At 47.8% G+C, this 16,385-nt stretch overlaps 1 protein-coding gene across 1 annotated transcript; it reads right to left on the bottom strand.

Moving 5' to 3' along the window:
* Window positions 1-12,515: 12,515 nt before the first annotated feature.
* Window positions 12,516-16,013, bottom strand: LOC119220099 (protein Tob1-like). Its single transcript, XM_062565982.1, has 2 exons — window positions 15,712-16,013; window positions 12,516-14,696 (listed from the first exon to the last, which is right to left on the bottom strand). Exon 2 carries the CDS (start codon window positions 14,492-14,494, stop codon window positions 13,436-13,438), a length of 1,059 nt encoding a protein of 352 aa, XP_062421966.1. The 5' UTR covers window positions 14,495-14,696; window positions 15,712-16,013; the 3' UTR covers window positions 12,516-13,435.
* Between the last annotated feature and the right edge of the window lie 372 nt (window positions 16,014-16,385).

Raw genomic sequence — 16,385 nt, 5'->3', positions numbered from 1 at the left:
AACGTACTTGTCACTTACCAACTCTATGGATGTGCTGTATCATTTTAAATATATATAATTTCTAGTCATATGGGATATCAAATGTAATCTAAAAATCCGTCTGTGGTCTCAGACACACACAAAGCACACACACACACACACACACACACACACACACACAAACAAAGCATATAATCAGTGTCGGACGTTTCCAGTGGTGGGAAAGGCCGAGTCTAAATGCTGATTATGCTGTGGTGCTCTGAGCGCCTGTGGTCTCCTTGTAAGTCTGTATACGTTTCTATTTTGTGAGAGCGTGTATGTGCGTCAGTCTACACCCAACCATTACCCTGCCTATTGTGTGTGGCTCTCGAGCCACCGTGACTACGACCAGGGGTTCAATTGCAGGGCGGGACGAAGAAGCCAACAGCTCAGGGCATAGACACACCGTTACAGAATGTATGTGGGGGAGGGGGGGGGGGGCGGGGGGGGGTTGGTCACACAATAAACCAAGCTACTTCCTCCCCTCCAGATGTCTCCCCTTCGTGTTGGTGGTCAACGAGCAATCAGCGTTATTATCGTAATTATCGTCACCGTCACGGAGACGAGCGGCATCCCCGTTATCACAGCAAACCGCCTGCGTCGCCCTCTGCATCATTGTGACCACAGCGACTGCATCAAACGCTAATAACAGCGTTTGACCTGAGGAGGCCCAACTATTGGCTTCAATAAAGCCTGCCTCCCTGCTGGGGACCGCGCTGGCTTATTGCTGTCTCTGACTCCCCAAACTTGTCACATGGCGTTACAGTCTTTGTGCTAGGCTACGGTAACTTGCTCCAGCTACACATTCGCCGAGCGGACGAGAGAGTGGTCTCAACCTTCTGATTTAATTCCGAACAAGAAAGCGGTTACGCAGAAGGCATCTCCCAAAATGTCAAACTGTTCTTCAATAAGGATCCTTAAAGCGGCCTAAATGGTCTCCAGAAGTGGCGACCTGCACACAACAGGGACCGGTCATCACCATCGCCTAAAAGCCACCTATAGACCACCTTGGAACTTTTACGTTATCACTCAAATGCATTGCATGTATGGTGCATATTTTCATCGATCTTCCTCTGTCTGAATTCATTATTAGATCATAATTTATTTTCTTCTTGCATCTGTACTCTCTCTCTCTCTCTCTCTCTCTCTCTCTCTGAGTGGAAGGAGTGCGGAGTGAGCGGAGCGTGAGGTGAATTGTTTGATTGTGACCGTTTGAGCTGGAATTTCGTTTATTTACGAGTCTTTATGGTGTGATTGTGTGTGTGTGATTTTTGTTTTCTGTCGGTCATAGTTTGTGCGTGCTTGTGGCCGATCGGCGTGCAGCACGCACAGATGAACCTCGCGGGGCTAACGCGGAAGCACGGCGTGAAGCTCGCGCCGTGCTTCGCGTGTTCCGTGGAGGACTGTGGCTTGGCCGTGGGGGGGTTGGTGGGTCACGGGAGCGTGAAGTCCGCTGCACGAATGAACCACGCGGTGGTTATTTTCGTAGACAGCGTGGAGAAGGCGCGCAAGGTGGTGGCGAGCGGCGTGGTGGTGCGCGGCACCCTCGTTCCCGTGCTGCCTCTCGCCGAGCCGGCGGTCAGAGTCACGGTGTCGAACGTTCCGCCGTTCGTACCGGACGATGCGCTGCTCGGCGAGTTGGTGAAGCACGGGACGGTGGTGTCCCAAATGAGGAAGGTGTCCTCAGGTTGCAGGTCTCCTCTGCTGAGACATGTGGTGTCTCACAGGAGACAGCTCCACATGGTCCTCACCAAGACCCAGGCTCTCAACCTGGTGATCAAGGTGAGGATCGACGGGTTTGACTATGTCATGTTCGCCACATCGGACGATGGGAGGTGTTTCCGGTGTGGTGGAGAGGGACACCTGGCGAGGTCTTGCCCAGTGAAGACTCCCTCCTCTCAGAACCAGAACCGGGAGGGTGCCGGGGGTGCTAGGGAGGAAGGGGGGGCTGGTGAGGCCCAGCAGGCCGGTGAGGAGTCGGGCGAAGGGGCGAGTGGGACTCAGAAGGTCGGTGGGGAGTCAGGTGAAGGGGTGAGTGGGACTCAGAAGGTCGGTGGGGAGTCAGGCGAAGGGGTGAGTGGGACTCAGAAGGTCGGTGGGGAGTCAGGCGAAGGGGTGAGTGGGACTCAGAAGGTCGGTGCGGAGTCAGGTGAAGAGGTGAGTGGGGGTCAGAAGGCCGGTGGGGAGTCAGGTGAAGGGGTGAGTGGGGCTCAGAAGGCCGGCGGGGAGTCAGGTGAAGGGGTGAGTGGGGCCCAACCGGTCAGTCAGGTGGGGGAGGGGATGGGCGAAGCCCAGCTGATCGATCACGGGAGGGAGGGGGTGAATGTAGGTGTGAATGGGGAGGTGAATGCAGCCCAGTGGGCGAGTCTCGTGTGTGACCGTATGAAAGAGGGGACGAGTGGGGTGAGTCGGGAGAACCATGGTGAAGGAGTTCGGGGCTCGCCCGTTCGTGAGAGGGGGGTCTCCGACAGCGAGGAGGAGATGGAAGAGGGGGGGGTGGGCTTTAAGGTCCCCCACCTGAAGAGAAAGACGAGGGCCAGTAGAGGAGGCTCTCAGGCAAAGAGGGGAGGGGTGTCGAGCAGAGGGGAGGCGGGGGGTGGGGAGTCCGACTCCTCTTCGGAGTGGGGCTCCTCCATCAGCGTCTCCTCAGGTGGGACGGTCTCCAGGAGGTACGGGGTGGGGCAGGTGAAGGAGTTCCTGCATCTCACCAAGAACGAGAGGGGAGTGAAGCTGGAGGAGTACTTCTCCGATCTGGAGAAGTTTGCTCGCTCCGCCCGACACGGCAGTACGAAGAAGGGCGCAGGAGACTTCACCCAACAGGAGGTCTTCAGGCTGAGGAAGTTCCTCCTCAAGCTCAACAGAGAAGGGGGGAGCACAACCGGGACAGAGTGAGGCGTCAGCCTGGCTGAGGAGGATCGTGTGCGGGGCGACCCGCGGACAAATAGATGCTGGAGGAGTGCGGAGTCCAGATCGTCCAAACTGATTACTAGATAAATTTTATATTATATACCCGTCTAATTTGTATACATATTGTTATTAGTTAATGTAAAAATAAAGGTTTTTTCAAAATCAAATCAATCTCTCTCTCTCTCTCTCTCTCTCTCTCTCTCTCTCTGGCTTCCTGCCGCTCTGCCCATCACTCTCCCCTATTTCTGTCCCTTCCTTTATCTCCCCCTCATCATCCGGCCACGTCCCTGCTCTAACCCTCTCCATCATGTACACAGTTCATTCCTTCCTTTCTACCTAAAACTTTCCGTTATTCTATCCCTCCATCTGCCCCCCCCGCCCCTCCTCAGCTAGCTAGCCGGGCTGCTGACGTCTGCAGTAGCGTTGGAGCGCGGCCGAGCACCGCCTTAAATCACACCGACTCTTAATGCAATGCACACGTATGTCGCACATACTCCTCATGTTCTCCACATGCATATAATCACTCAAATATTGCATCGCATAAGATTGTGTAATTAATAAAGGAAAACACGAGAGAAGTACCACAGTCTAGGGTTTTTATTTCTGGTCGTGGTTAACTTGACTATTGTGATCAAGACAAAAATAAATTGAACTGTTGGTAGATTTATGTCTTCAAATATAGACGGCACGCCATGACAACATTGTTTACTGAAAGAGCCTCAAACTGGAGGGATTCAGCTCACCTTCTGCTTTTTGATAACACCTGGAAACTGTCCAGTTGGTTGGCTGAGGCTTCAAAAATTGTACACAGACGATCAATTTCATGCAACGCTTTCTCTCAGACATCCCCTGAGCCCATGAATCTGTGTTACCTGACCCATATTTACCAAAAATACCTAAAAGAAAAAAGGAGGCCTTATTAGCTTTTTTAAATATTCAATTCTCAGTTACAAGACATTGTGTACTATGTCAGTGTAATGACCCAAAGAATATTTTAATACCAAGTGTTCTCCTTCAAGTGAGACCACTGATTACATTTCAGTCACATGGGGGCAACACGACCCGGCAGAACCCCTCTGTAGCTTCTCTACTTTCATTTCCTCCTCCTCCTTCTCATCTGGCTGCAGACGGCCACCAGAAAACTCACAACGCCGCTGACAGCAACAGCGGGCGCCATACCCCGCGACGGGGTCGACGTTTTATGGGTGTTTTATGAGCCTATGAACGGGGAAAACCAGGACTGAAATGCTGCCTCCGTAAAAACGGTAGCACGTCGCAGCGGGGATGCCTGTAGGTCTGTGTGTGTTTGCCAAACCAAACATTCCCCGTCCTGGTGGAGGAGTGTGTTTTGTCGTGTCCAGTGTTTCATCCCTTCACCACGCGACTCAGGGGGGGTCCTCCTTGAATCAAACCGGGCTTGAACCAATCCGGAGATTTACTACTAATGAGCTGATCATTTCCTTCTGCTCCTTTCTTTCTCCAGTCATGTAATGCTCCTTAAGATCCCGCCCCAGTATGCAGCAGAGAGAGAGAGAGAGAGAGAGAGACACACACAAACTATTCCCAGCTCAGTTTCGACTCCTCTTTAGCGCACGGGAGCAGCATGGGGCGGCGAGGAGGAACGCAACAGCAGTACAACCACTGCGGGAAGAAACCACAGCAGTGAGCCCACCATTGGCGCCGATGACCGGAGTAGAGCGAAGGCCTCTGCGGTAGCTGGGAATACCGTCTTCACCTGTGTGCGAGTGTTAGCACGTTGGAGCCAGAAGACCGTGACGTGTCAGCGGAGGGCAAATTGTTGACTCATGACGTCTTGTAGGCCGTCATCATCGGCGAGAAAAGATGCTTTGTTGCTCAGCTGATTTGATGGTGTTTACGTAACTTGAAATAATACCCCGAGAGAAAGTCTGCACCTGATTGCAGTGTATTTGGATACAGTTGAATCCATACTAGTAAGAGAGAAGAGAGAAATGTACAAACACTACAGTTACTTTGTTGAAAATATAAAAGAAGTGTCGAAAGTGCTGTTGTTAGTATTGTGATTGTCCAAGAGCCATAAATGAAGAGCTTAAAACGGAAACACAATGTACCAAAACAAATTGGATAAGGAAGCACCCTCACAATAACAAGTACCAGTTCTTCTCCACAAAAGGAAAGGATACAACACATATCTCTGTGGAAAGATAAAAATATCTTTTTGGATAGATTTTGCAATCAGAGATAATATTTCCACACTGTTGAAGTCAGAGAATCAGAATCAGGGGCCATTTGTTGCCACATGTGTTACACACGGAGGAATTTGACTTGGTGAATTGGTACAATATAAGAATACAAAAGAATAAAATCAGATAAAAATATACAAGTAAAAATTCCAACAATACAAACAGATAAGAACACGTGTGTATGTCCATGTTTCAAAGAACCCACTGTGCAGAATGTTTCGGGATGGAGTAATTGGGTCAACGGGGGACTCAGGAGACCAACTGCTGACGGGAAGGAACCGTTTGTGTGGCGAGACGCCTCGGTCCTGATGGACCGCGGCCTCCTGCCGGAGGGAAGGGGCTCAAAGAGTCTGTGTCCGATCCGATCTGCCGTGTTGGTCCGGTGTTGTTGTGTTTACCCGCCGCTGCCGCAAAGTGGGCTTTTTTCTTCTTCTGCAGATCGTGGTCCACGCAGATGACTCAGATGCCGCTGTGTGCCGTGTGCTCCGTCCATGTGCTTCTGCTGCCCTGCATGAGACAGGGAGAGCGAGGATGGGGAGAGACATTAAGTGATAGCAGCCCCCTCGTCTGTTAATTCTCCATCTAACCTTGCTTCACGTTGACGTTCTTATGCAACGCCACCCACCGAGGACCCGTCAGCACCTCCCACACACACACACACACACACACAATGGGCCCACACTAAAGATATGCTCAAGTATCCTTAAGCATATCTGTGCTGTGTGGGAGAGGAGTGACATCATTTAGTCCACCTGGGTACAAAACAAACAGTACAACATAAATACAGTGTAGTTTGATTCAGGGGTGGCTATTAAATGGGCTAATTAGCACTAGATTTGACTAATGTGAGTTCACCTCAGAGAAGGAGGAACAGCGTTGGTTTGTTTTAAAGTAACAAACCTTTTACAAACCTTCTACAAAGTCCAACCCACGAGCACCTCCAAAACTCACCATTTATCGTTCCACCTTCAGTTTTTTTGTTGCTTCATTTATACAGACGTCTGTATGTCTTTCTATAAAATGTAGAAGAACTGATGAACCGCCACGTCGAAAAAGTAATCATTATAAACATGTGCTTTTTGCCTCAATCGCTAGTTTCAAGTCTTTAATTCAGCATATTTATCTGCGTTTTTTGGCATTTAACTTTAACGCTTTCACGTGTTGTATGTTGTCAGTTCATGATTGAAACCTTTTTGTTTTTCCAAAAATGCTCAGTCAGCGCCACTCTCTCCTGTTGAACCAGCTGAAAAAAACTAAACAATTGGTGATGTCATGGCACCTCGTCCCATATAACCTACCATACATGACCTCAATCAAGATTAATATACCTCAAATGGCAGATAGAGACAATCATTTTTAGGAATCCATGGCAAATTAGCAAAGTAATATCAATAATTGCCACATCAGGCTTTAAGGAGAATCTATAATACAGATCTATGACACATTTCGCCCTTTGAAAGCACACAGTTTTAGGGCTGTAGTTTTATTAAGCATTAACATCGACTACTGTTTCGTAATTCAATGTGTCACTGAGCCCTTTTCGTCCCAATGCTGCTGTAGCTTACAGAGCATTATGTTAATCGGATCATAATGATTGGTGAAAGTGTGGATGTGTGTGTGTGTGTGTGAGAGAGACAGACCCTGCAGCACAGTGCCATGACGAGTGCAACGCAGTAATAGATACATCTGAATATCTGACAGCTATGGAAAAAAACAAGCTTTTCACTCAATGACGCAGGGTGAAAAGGGTTGTGTGAGAGGTAGCTTGTGAGAAACAGTTATTAAAATAATATATAATAGGTCGCATTTGTTTGATAAAGTGCGGTAGGGGTTTTCAAGTTTATGAAAAAAAAATCGGACTGTTTTTTGTTTCATGTTTCAGTGTTCATGGCCGAGAGCGCAGCGATTTGCATCGCCAGTCACCCACACACAGTAATTCATTCAGCCATTATTTCATATGCATCATTTGTCCAAACTGGATTCCACAGCAAGTCTACGGCCTTCTCTCTCGTTATTTGGTGTCATGTGTTATTTCGGCATGTAAAAGATGGTGAAGCCCCTCCCTGGATGACAGCTGATTGTTTTTGTTGGTTTCATAAGGTCTTTTGTCTCACACAATGACACAGAGCGGGAAACACATTGCAATTACTTAGATGTTGTGAGGGAACTGAATAGAGGATTAAATTTGAAGCCATTGAGACTCTTAAATTGTTCTCCTTTAACATTCTTGCAAATGACAACTTTTTTTTTGTTTTTTTTTGTTTTTTAAGACATAATAAATTATATTATTGCGGCCCAGTAGTTATATAAAATCAATATAACCGAGGAATTCCAATATGAGTAAAGTCCATTTGAATTCCCTTTCCTTAATAACCAGCACCACTCTGGCTTCATTAGAGCCTGCCTGTGCACTGCTGTTGGTTAACAGGTGTGTGGTACATTCCACAGGTTATTGTACTACGCATTGGGGGAGGGATGCATGAATGCATGTTTTTGTTCGGACTCAAGCTATAAAGCAGACTTGTCTTTCACCTCACATGCAACATACAGTAATTCCATTCTTGCACAGGAAAGAGTAAAACACACAATCAAGATTTAGTTTGCTGACATCACATTTTCAATTATCTCTAAATTGTCACTTGTGGTCACAGTAGCTTGCCTTCATCAAAAGTTCCAGTCTCACTTTGGGGGGAAAAACGTCGGCATGAGCTCAAAAGTTTTCTCTATTTAATCTATTTTAATATTCATACGTCATAAATAGAGATCTAAACACTGTCATAATGCCTGGGGGGAAATAGTCCTAGACTTATTTTTAACACAAGTTTTCTGAAGAAATAGAAATGTGAAAGAGCGTGTTCAGGCCAGCCTTTATAAGCGGGATAGTTGAAATTCCAGAAAGCCGAGTCAGCCGTTGCTGTTCCAGCTGTTCCAGCTGTGGAGACGTTTCCTGGTGAGGTCCAAATAGGTTAAACCTTAAACAAGAGAGGCCCGATAAGCTCAAGCTCGTTGTAAACAACTGAAGGGAAGCCATTACTCTTTACCTATTATCTGCTGCGACACGACGTGGGCCATCTGCTTCTCTAATTATCATTAAATCAATGTCCAAGGCTGCAGAGTACCTCTCGTCTTCCTCTCTTTTTGAGCTTTTAACATTCACTCTCTCTCTTCAGCATTTCTCAAGGGCACAAAACGGCCAATAGTGGTGTTCATTCACGAATGCCGCCCCCTGCAACACTGCGTGTAAACGCCTCAGCCCTCCGCATGTTTTTGACTTCCTGTCTCAATGACCCATGGGACCGATAGCCGTCCTTCCTCAGACAAAACAGGAGAAAAAGAGCTTCCTTTGTGGACTTGAAGATGCATTTAACGTTTGGTCCCGCTGGGGACAGTGAAAGAACATGACGTAGTTAGCTGCATTGTCAGTAATGTGTGTAAATATTATTCATGAAAGTGTTCCAAGCATATGCGGAATAAGTCAGGTAAATCCAGACGGACTCTTAAGTAGACAGAAAAGGCTTTTCGGGAGGCAATAGGTATTTTTTCCCAGCGAAAGGAGAGGCTCTGTGGTGCTGTGCAGGCTACAGATATAATGGATTAAGTGGAAGCGGAGAGAGTTTCATATGACGGTGTTATTCAAGAGGACATCTGTTGTTGCTCTCATTTGCGCTGCTCTCCTCTCCTCTCTAAACATCTGCAGGAAGGTTGTGTACATGGATCTATGTATTTGTATGCATTTGCACGTCCATGATCCTCTTTGCTAATGTTTTCCTAGCATGACTCCCCCCCCCCTCTATCCTCTATCCTCTATCCTGGCTACAGATCAGCCTCTTCTCAGTGTAAAGACTCCGAGAGACACCAAAAGACTTCTTGTTTGCTGTAGCGTCCTCCCTCTGCACATATATAGACGCTAGGAAGTGATGAATAGCAGGTGTTCAAGATTCCCCCCCTCCCACCATCTTCACCCAGCGCGTGCCACAGACCTGCACATGCACGCCACCGATTAATCTCCGTTTGGCAAGATGTCTCGAATCATGTAGCGCGCACGCTGCCAATAACTACCCAAAGTCGAGGGAAAGCTAGCACAGTGTTGGCTTTGTAGACTCGTGGATACTTTTGTAGGTTTGTTGCAACCTTTACTTCTCACTGAGCGGGCCGAACACGTGGAGCGACAGGTACAATAAACGGCAGAGCCACAGTGGAGTTGGATGCTGGCCGTTGTGATACTTTGTAACCAATGTTACCCAATGTTACAAAGTATCCCCCCCCCCACCCTTCAGCCGCAAAGCATCATGGGGAATTCAATATCAGGTAAGGTGGTGTTGTGATAGACTGTACTGGAAAAAAAAAAAACCACGTGTCTCCCTGCGGGGTGTGGCACGGGGGAGGGAAGGCGCAGGAATGCGTGTTTGTTTTTTGTTTGTTTCCATCTGCAGATAAGAGCAGTTGCGGTTTAAAGGGCTGGGTGCGCGAGTGTCTGCTGGCGATATCTAAAGTGTGCCAAAGGCAGGCCGGACCACTCCCACCGCTCGCGTCGGAGGGCTCCCTTAAGGGTCAGCGCGTACGGTGGAGTGCGGTAGAGGGTGTGAGCAGATAGGAGCCGGCGCGGGGGGGACGACAAAAAACGCGACATGTATCGAAAACAGACGCCACGAAACAAATGCCTCGCAAGATCCTACAAACGTACACACTGCGCACACACACACACACACCGGCCTTTGTCAAACACAAGTCCTCGATCTGTTTGAATTAGCACAAGACAGGCGACAGCTGCAGGGTGCATTAGTACGGAATATATTTCAGTGAAGTGTTTCCTTGTCCGCCTGCTAGAAACGGCTCATATGTGCCGAACGGACGTGTGAGCAACTGTTCAGAGCAACTGTGGCGGTACCCTCGGCACTCTCTTAAGTGTCAACTGTGAGACCAGTCAACACATGTTGTCCGCCTCATTAGTGGGAACACGGTTGGGACGTGGACTAAGTCTTCTTTTCTTTAGAAAAACTGAAGAAAAAAAAGACACGACTTCTTCTATTCTTTACTTCTCCTTTTGAGGTGTTCGGAGCAGCTTCGGTGAAGTAATTTACAAAGGAAAGAACAATTCTCTTAAGCGTATCATTGCTCAACCAGTTTCAGCGTGTTTCCAGAAATAGAAGGCTGTGGGGGGGGAGGGGTAAGGTTTTGCACTCAGGCAATGGACTGAAAAGCCATTACTGTTATTTGCTGAGGAGTGTGACATTACCACAAGGCCCTGTCGGCTGGCTGGGACCACAAGCAGAGCTGGACCACACCTGTTTTAATGACAGGCGCATGGACAGGGGGGGTGTGGGGGGGGGGGGGGGCTGAGGGGTGTTCTTGGCACCGGAGTAGCATCATGATGGTGCTGGCAATGCTTCAATCCCACTCTTTGTCTCTCCCAGTCCCAGTGCTCCATGCCTTCCCCATCCCTCCTTCTTTTTATTAAGCTTCTGTCTCTCTGTGCTATTCTCATCTCGTATCCCGCCCGGTCTTGGATTTTCTTCTAACTGGTATTATTAGTACCACACTTTCATGGCATTCACATCTATATAACTCCATATAACACTTGCTCGCTCTCTTTTGTCTGAACCTGCCCTGCTCTATTTTTTACCTGAAAAAAAAACCAGGTTGAAAAGAATTATATCAGACTCACTTTACAAATGTATTGTTATTCACTACTTTAAATCATAGCGTGTCAACCTTTGGGTTAAATGCTTATTTCAGAACATGTTTAAATGACCATCAGCAATCCTAAAAAGGTCATACTTGAAACTGAATCTCCTCAAGCATCAACGCTTTGATGTATTTGAATAAATAATGTTTTACTGCCATTTTAAGCTGCCAAGTAGTTTGATTAGTAAGGAAAAACGGATCTCTTGATGGTGATGCCTTTCGTGATTGCTGGAGGTTATAGTACAGTGCTCCTTTTCATTTACAGCTACACCACATCGCAGGTCCAAGCCTTTATATGTGCGATCGATTCCCTCCTCGTGTAGATAAATATAAACTGGATCATGCAAAGGCTCAAGCAGCTTGGATGGAAACGGTCCTTAGCTTTGATGCATCGAAAGATATTTTCAGAACAACCTGTTCCAAACCCTGCGGATTCTACATGTACACAAACAGTGTCACAGACCAAGAAGATAAGCAAACACACTCCCACCCGCCTCTTAACACTCACAGTATCAGCAACCGAGATACACCCACTCACGCAGGCTGAACTTTACTCGGCCTGCGGGTTTATCAGGGGGCACGCAGACCGACGATGAGCCGGACCCACAGGGACTGTGATACGCCAGCAGGGTCGGGGCTGGCATGACACAGTCCAACAGCCAACAGCATCCACAAAGGGTTGATCTTTCAACAGCGCAGCAAGAACAGCTGTTTTTTGTTGTTGCTCTGAGCCAGCTTGGGTTAGGTTACTGCTGAAACCATGTGATGATTGAGCTGCCATTTAGCTTCCACTTTTACAATTGGACTTGGATCCTCAAACTCCCAAACAGTAGTACAAGCAGCGGAGAGCTCCAAAGCTCAAATGCTGCGTTGTGTTTAAATGTTACGGAGTTAACCATTAACAGGCCACATCTCTGAGGACACTGGGTGAAATGTGACCGGCCAGCGTAGCATTCAGCTGCACTCTTCGGACAGGTTTTAGTACCCTTTTCCAGCATTGCATGATGTATTTTATTATTAGAGTTAATAAGTGACCCGGGCCTGCTCCCGGGCAACCTGGTCTTCCATCAACAAAGAGAGGAGAGAAATAGCCCCCCGGGGATAATGGGGATTCAATATCTGGGGTGGAGGGGTGGGGGGGGGGGAGAAAAAGCACTTCAGCAGACGCTTAGCTGCCCGAAGAAAGGTTTTTGCTTAGTCCTACCAAAACATGACGGCATCTTCTCGGTACAAGGCCTTTGCCCATGCGCGGTGTAGTTTATGCCTTATGAAATGTGGCCCATGGTTTATGCAGCCTGGTCACTCACACGGAGGTTCTGGCTTTAGTTCAGGAGGTCTTCCTCCAAGTATCCAGAAGCGTGTGGTGAACCTCAAGGGGAACTGGGAGCCAACACGGCCTGGATGGTCAGTCCACGTTTGACTATTAATAGTGTCACATGTAGAGGATATGAGACGTGTGGAGGTATGGAACGTGTAATGTGTTTTTGACCCATTTCATCCAGAGTGGATCCAAAGTCTTTGCTGAGGACATACCAGTGTAGCAAGCAGGTGAGACACAAAAGATGAGAGGGTGTTTGGGTCAGGGCTCATTCTTCTGACATCAGGACAGTAATTGAGCCTTTGAAGCACTCTACAAAACCCGTATCGACCAGCCCAAGCACAAAAAACAAGGAAAAAGTGTCATTATTTTCAAGCTTTTTAATACAAACTTAATAAACTATCAGTCCCTCTTAACATGTAAGACACTGACTCCAAATACTTTGTTATACCGTTTTTTATCAAGTATTGCACAATGTAGGTACAAAATTAATATACGATTACATTTTGTCCATAATATAGCAAAAATCTTTAAACAGAAAATACAACTCTTATGTTTTTTTCAAAAAAGCAAATATTCTTAAATCCCACCACTACGGAATATTCTGTACACAATCTTTAGAATAGAATCGATGTTTGTCGAAGATGGATTCATTTTAGAATTTCAATAAAAAAAGAAAACAAAGTTGCTGCAGCCATCACAGATCACAGGAGTAGTAAAAAGATATAAATGCAATACCATGTCGTAGAAACAATAGATACTCTGATATTTTACAAACTCTGTACTAAATTAAATTATACAATTAGAAAAAAGACCAGGAAATTCCACTTATTTGTGCCAATTTCTTAAAAATTGGCGGTGTCCAGTTATGTTTAAATACTGAAAGAGGCCATGACTTGTGGTGGTGTTTTTTTTTTTTTTTTGTCTTTTTCTTTTTATATCTTGAAACGGTCACGTAAAAAAAATTGTGCTTGGTTGGCAAAAGAAATGACGATGATGCATGTTGAAGTTTAGGGTAACCAAGCTTGGACATCTTGTACTAAAGGTTTAACTCAAGGGGGCAAAGCAGTTCACCCTCGGGCTCATGCTCTTAGACTCATTACATAGATCCTACAGCTGACAAGTCGCTTCTTCCTTTTCACTTCGACATTCGGTTTTTCGTTTATGTTGTTTTTGCAATATGTGCATTTGTTTTCGTTCCCCCCCCCCCCCCCCCCGCCCCGTCCCCTATCACATTATCTCTGGTCGTTTCTGTGTAGTAGCTTAAGTAGTACCTTAACGTGTACTAGTTGGCCATGACTGGCTGGAATTGCTGGTTAGAATACTGCATGTTGTTCAAGCTGAAACTCAAGCCATCCATAAGGGACTTGTCGTTAAGGCCACCGTAGGCCGCAAACACGTCAAAGGCATTGCTGTACTGCAGCGGGCTGAGGCTGAGCGAGCTGTCTCCGGGGAAGAGAGCACTCTGGCTGCCGGGGCCCTGAAGGCTGGGGAACACAAACTCCTTGGCATTGGGGGACAGGGCTGAGGGCTTCTGCTGCTGCTGCTGCACGCCGAGGCCCAACCCGTAAAGAGAGTGCATGGAGGTGGAGATGGCTTTCTGTTTCAGGAGACTGTTCACATTCAGGCCCAGGTTGGTGGGAGAGGTGCGCGCCAACTTGTTCCCGGCGCCGCTGCCGCTGCCATTGTTGTTGCTGCCGCTGCCGCCGCCGTTGTTGTTGTTGTTGTTGCGCCCGCTGCTCTTCATCTTAGTGGAGCCGAACTTGGTGGCGGCGAAGGTGGCTGTTGTGAAGGTCAAAGGCTGCGCGGAGCGCGGCATGAAGGTGGGGCTGACCGCCGCCGAGTGGCCGAACGGAGGGGAGGGCGAGGTGGAGCCCGGGGAGGCCGCCATCACGGGCTCGCTGATGGGCATGAAGACCTGCGCGTCGGGATTGAAGCTGTTCTTGATCTCCTTGTCCAGGTCGAGCCCCGCGCTTCCAGCTCCACTTTCATTGCTGTCGTCGACGTACAACACCTTGACGGGCCCCTTCTCCCCGATCTGATAGGAGACCTCGTAGGGGTCGATCCACACGCTGAGATCCTGGGGCAGGTTGTTGCGGACGTCTTCAATGTCCAGCCCGCTCTCTTTGGCTGCCTTCTCCACCACGGGGTCCACCTTCTCCCCCACATGGATACATCTGAATCCTGAGCCCTTGTATGGCTTCTCCGGGTACCAGTGGCCCTCGTATTTCTGCTTCAGCTGCCGCTCCAGCTCCTCGCCGAAAATGTTAACGCGCCGCCTCGGCAGCTTGTTATAGAGGTACGAGATGATGAAGTTGAGAGCTACTTGGATTTCAAGCTGCATAGCTGACCGCTGACGTTTCCCAGGTGCGTGAGGATTACGTGTGTCTGACCTTGAACGTGTCCACCGGGTCTGCTTCGTTTATCCGTGGCGGGCAAAACGGACGCTCTCCTGGCAGGATGGCGAAAGCCACCAGTGTTTGGATGAAAGGGGTTTGAAAGGAAAAAGTGCTGGTTTTGTGGCAGAGTGATGTTCTCCACAGGGTCTGATATTGTCATGTGACAATTGGTAGAGAAGAAGGAAAAAAAAAAAACTTATTAGTCACAACAAAAATGTAAATACCATTGAGAACCATCAGAACCAGTATTTACAAGAAACGTGCAGCTCCTTTTGACCTCACACCAGCTCGGGGAGTGTGAGTTAGCGTCCTATACAAACATTAACCCTGGGGCCGCGTTGCTGTTGTGACACAACAGTCCCCCAAAGCGGAATTTCACAGCGACACTTACAATCTGCAGCTATTGCAGAAATATCAACACAGCGCCCGCTGATCCCGGATCAGGCTTTATTTCCGCGTGTGCACGTCAGAAAGTGGGTATCGAGCACGTTAACCTCGCACTAATACCCGGGAAGCCCGTTACGTCACACCGGAGAGGCTCCAGAGCAGGAGACGGGAAAGCTCGCGTCGAGTTGCTGCGTTCAAGGGAAAAGCCAAACGTTAAAAACCCAACAACGCCTTACTAGAAGACAAGTGAGCGAGGGTGCGATCTCGTTACGAGGGCCGAGGCGACGCGCGTCGTCTCTGAGCTCTTGATACACGAAACAACGAGCTGGAAATAAGATGTGGCTGATCCCATATGTTAGGCTTTTTTTTTTTAAACAGAGAAATGCCAAAACCCATAAACGTCTCAACATGACAGTGGACACGACGTAAATGTCCAAGGAGACGTGCGTGCTGAAATAAAGCTCGCAAAATGAGTTGGATTGAGGGGATATTGTTATTGTTGTTATTGTTTTTTTCTTTTCTTAACGCAAAACAGATGCTACACACGTAGATGAAATGCACGCCTTTACACACCCGCTCACTTTCTCTCTCTTTCTCAAACAAACACGCACACACGCGCACACACACCCTTCTCCAAACTCCGTGGACTGACGCAGCAGATCGGCTTAGTGAGTGCGGTTATGGATGCAACAAACAGTATGACAGAAAGCGGAATGAAGACGGCGACTTTAAATACATCACGCGCAGCGGAAAGAAAGGCAGTTGAAATACTTACTTTTTCTGTAAAACAACCACAAAAAAAACAATTTGCAGTAGTTCTTAAGTACCGTTAGTTAGTGCAAATAGGGGGGAAAAAGTATAAATACTGTCTTCACCCAGAATATATTATCAATGTTACAAAAAAGTATTCCAGTAAATGTTCATATCTGTCGATTGGTGTTTTCTTCGGTTTCTGTTTTTAAGCTTATTTCGGTTTTTTTTTTTCGTTTTTCCTCCCCTCTTTCAGCAGGCTTGCAGAGTAGCTCCCGCCTCTCCGGGAGTCTCGATGCTTCGTCCGCCGCCTGCAACAGCGTCGCCTGTATTTATAGCTTTCCTCCGCCATGGGCACGAGGTAGGCGGTGATGCGGTTTCAGAGGTCAACACAATACGAGCGGCTGCGATTGGTCCAGACCGAGAGACCCGCCCCTCCGATTGGTGCCTGAGCTGGGCGCTGATTGGCTGATCGGAGATGTCCTTCCGCGACATATGATTCTGTGGAAAGGCGAGCGTTTGCGTCAGAGACAACGAGATCTGTGCTGACAGCGAAAGGCTGAAGCGATTATATTGTAATAACAGAAACGGTACAACATCTAAAAACAACATATATCCGGTCCAACTTCGAACGGTACTGAAATAAACCATTTTATCAACGTGAAAAATGTACTATTGTATTGCAAATGTCCGATTCTC

This window comes from Pungitius pungitius, chromosome 12 (assembly GCF_949316345.1).
Source record: "Pungitius pungitius chromosome 12, fPunPun2.1, whole genome shotgun sequence".
In the NCBI taxonomy this organism is placed as follows: Eukaryota; Metazoa; Chordata; class Actinopteri; order Perciformes; family Gasterosteidae; genus Pungitius; species Pungitius pungitius.
This window is presented reverse-complemented; position numbering and strand designations above follow the sequence as displayed.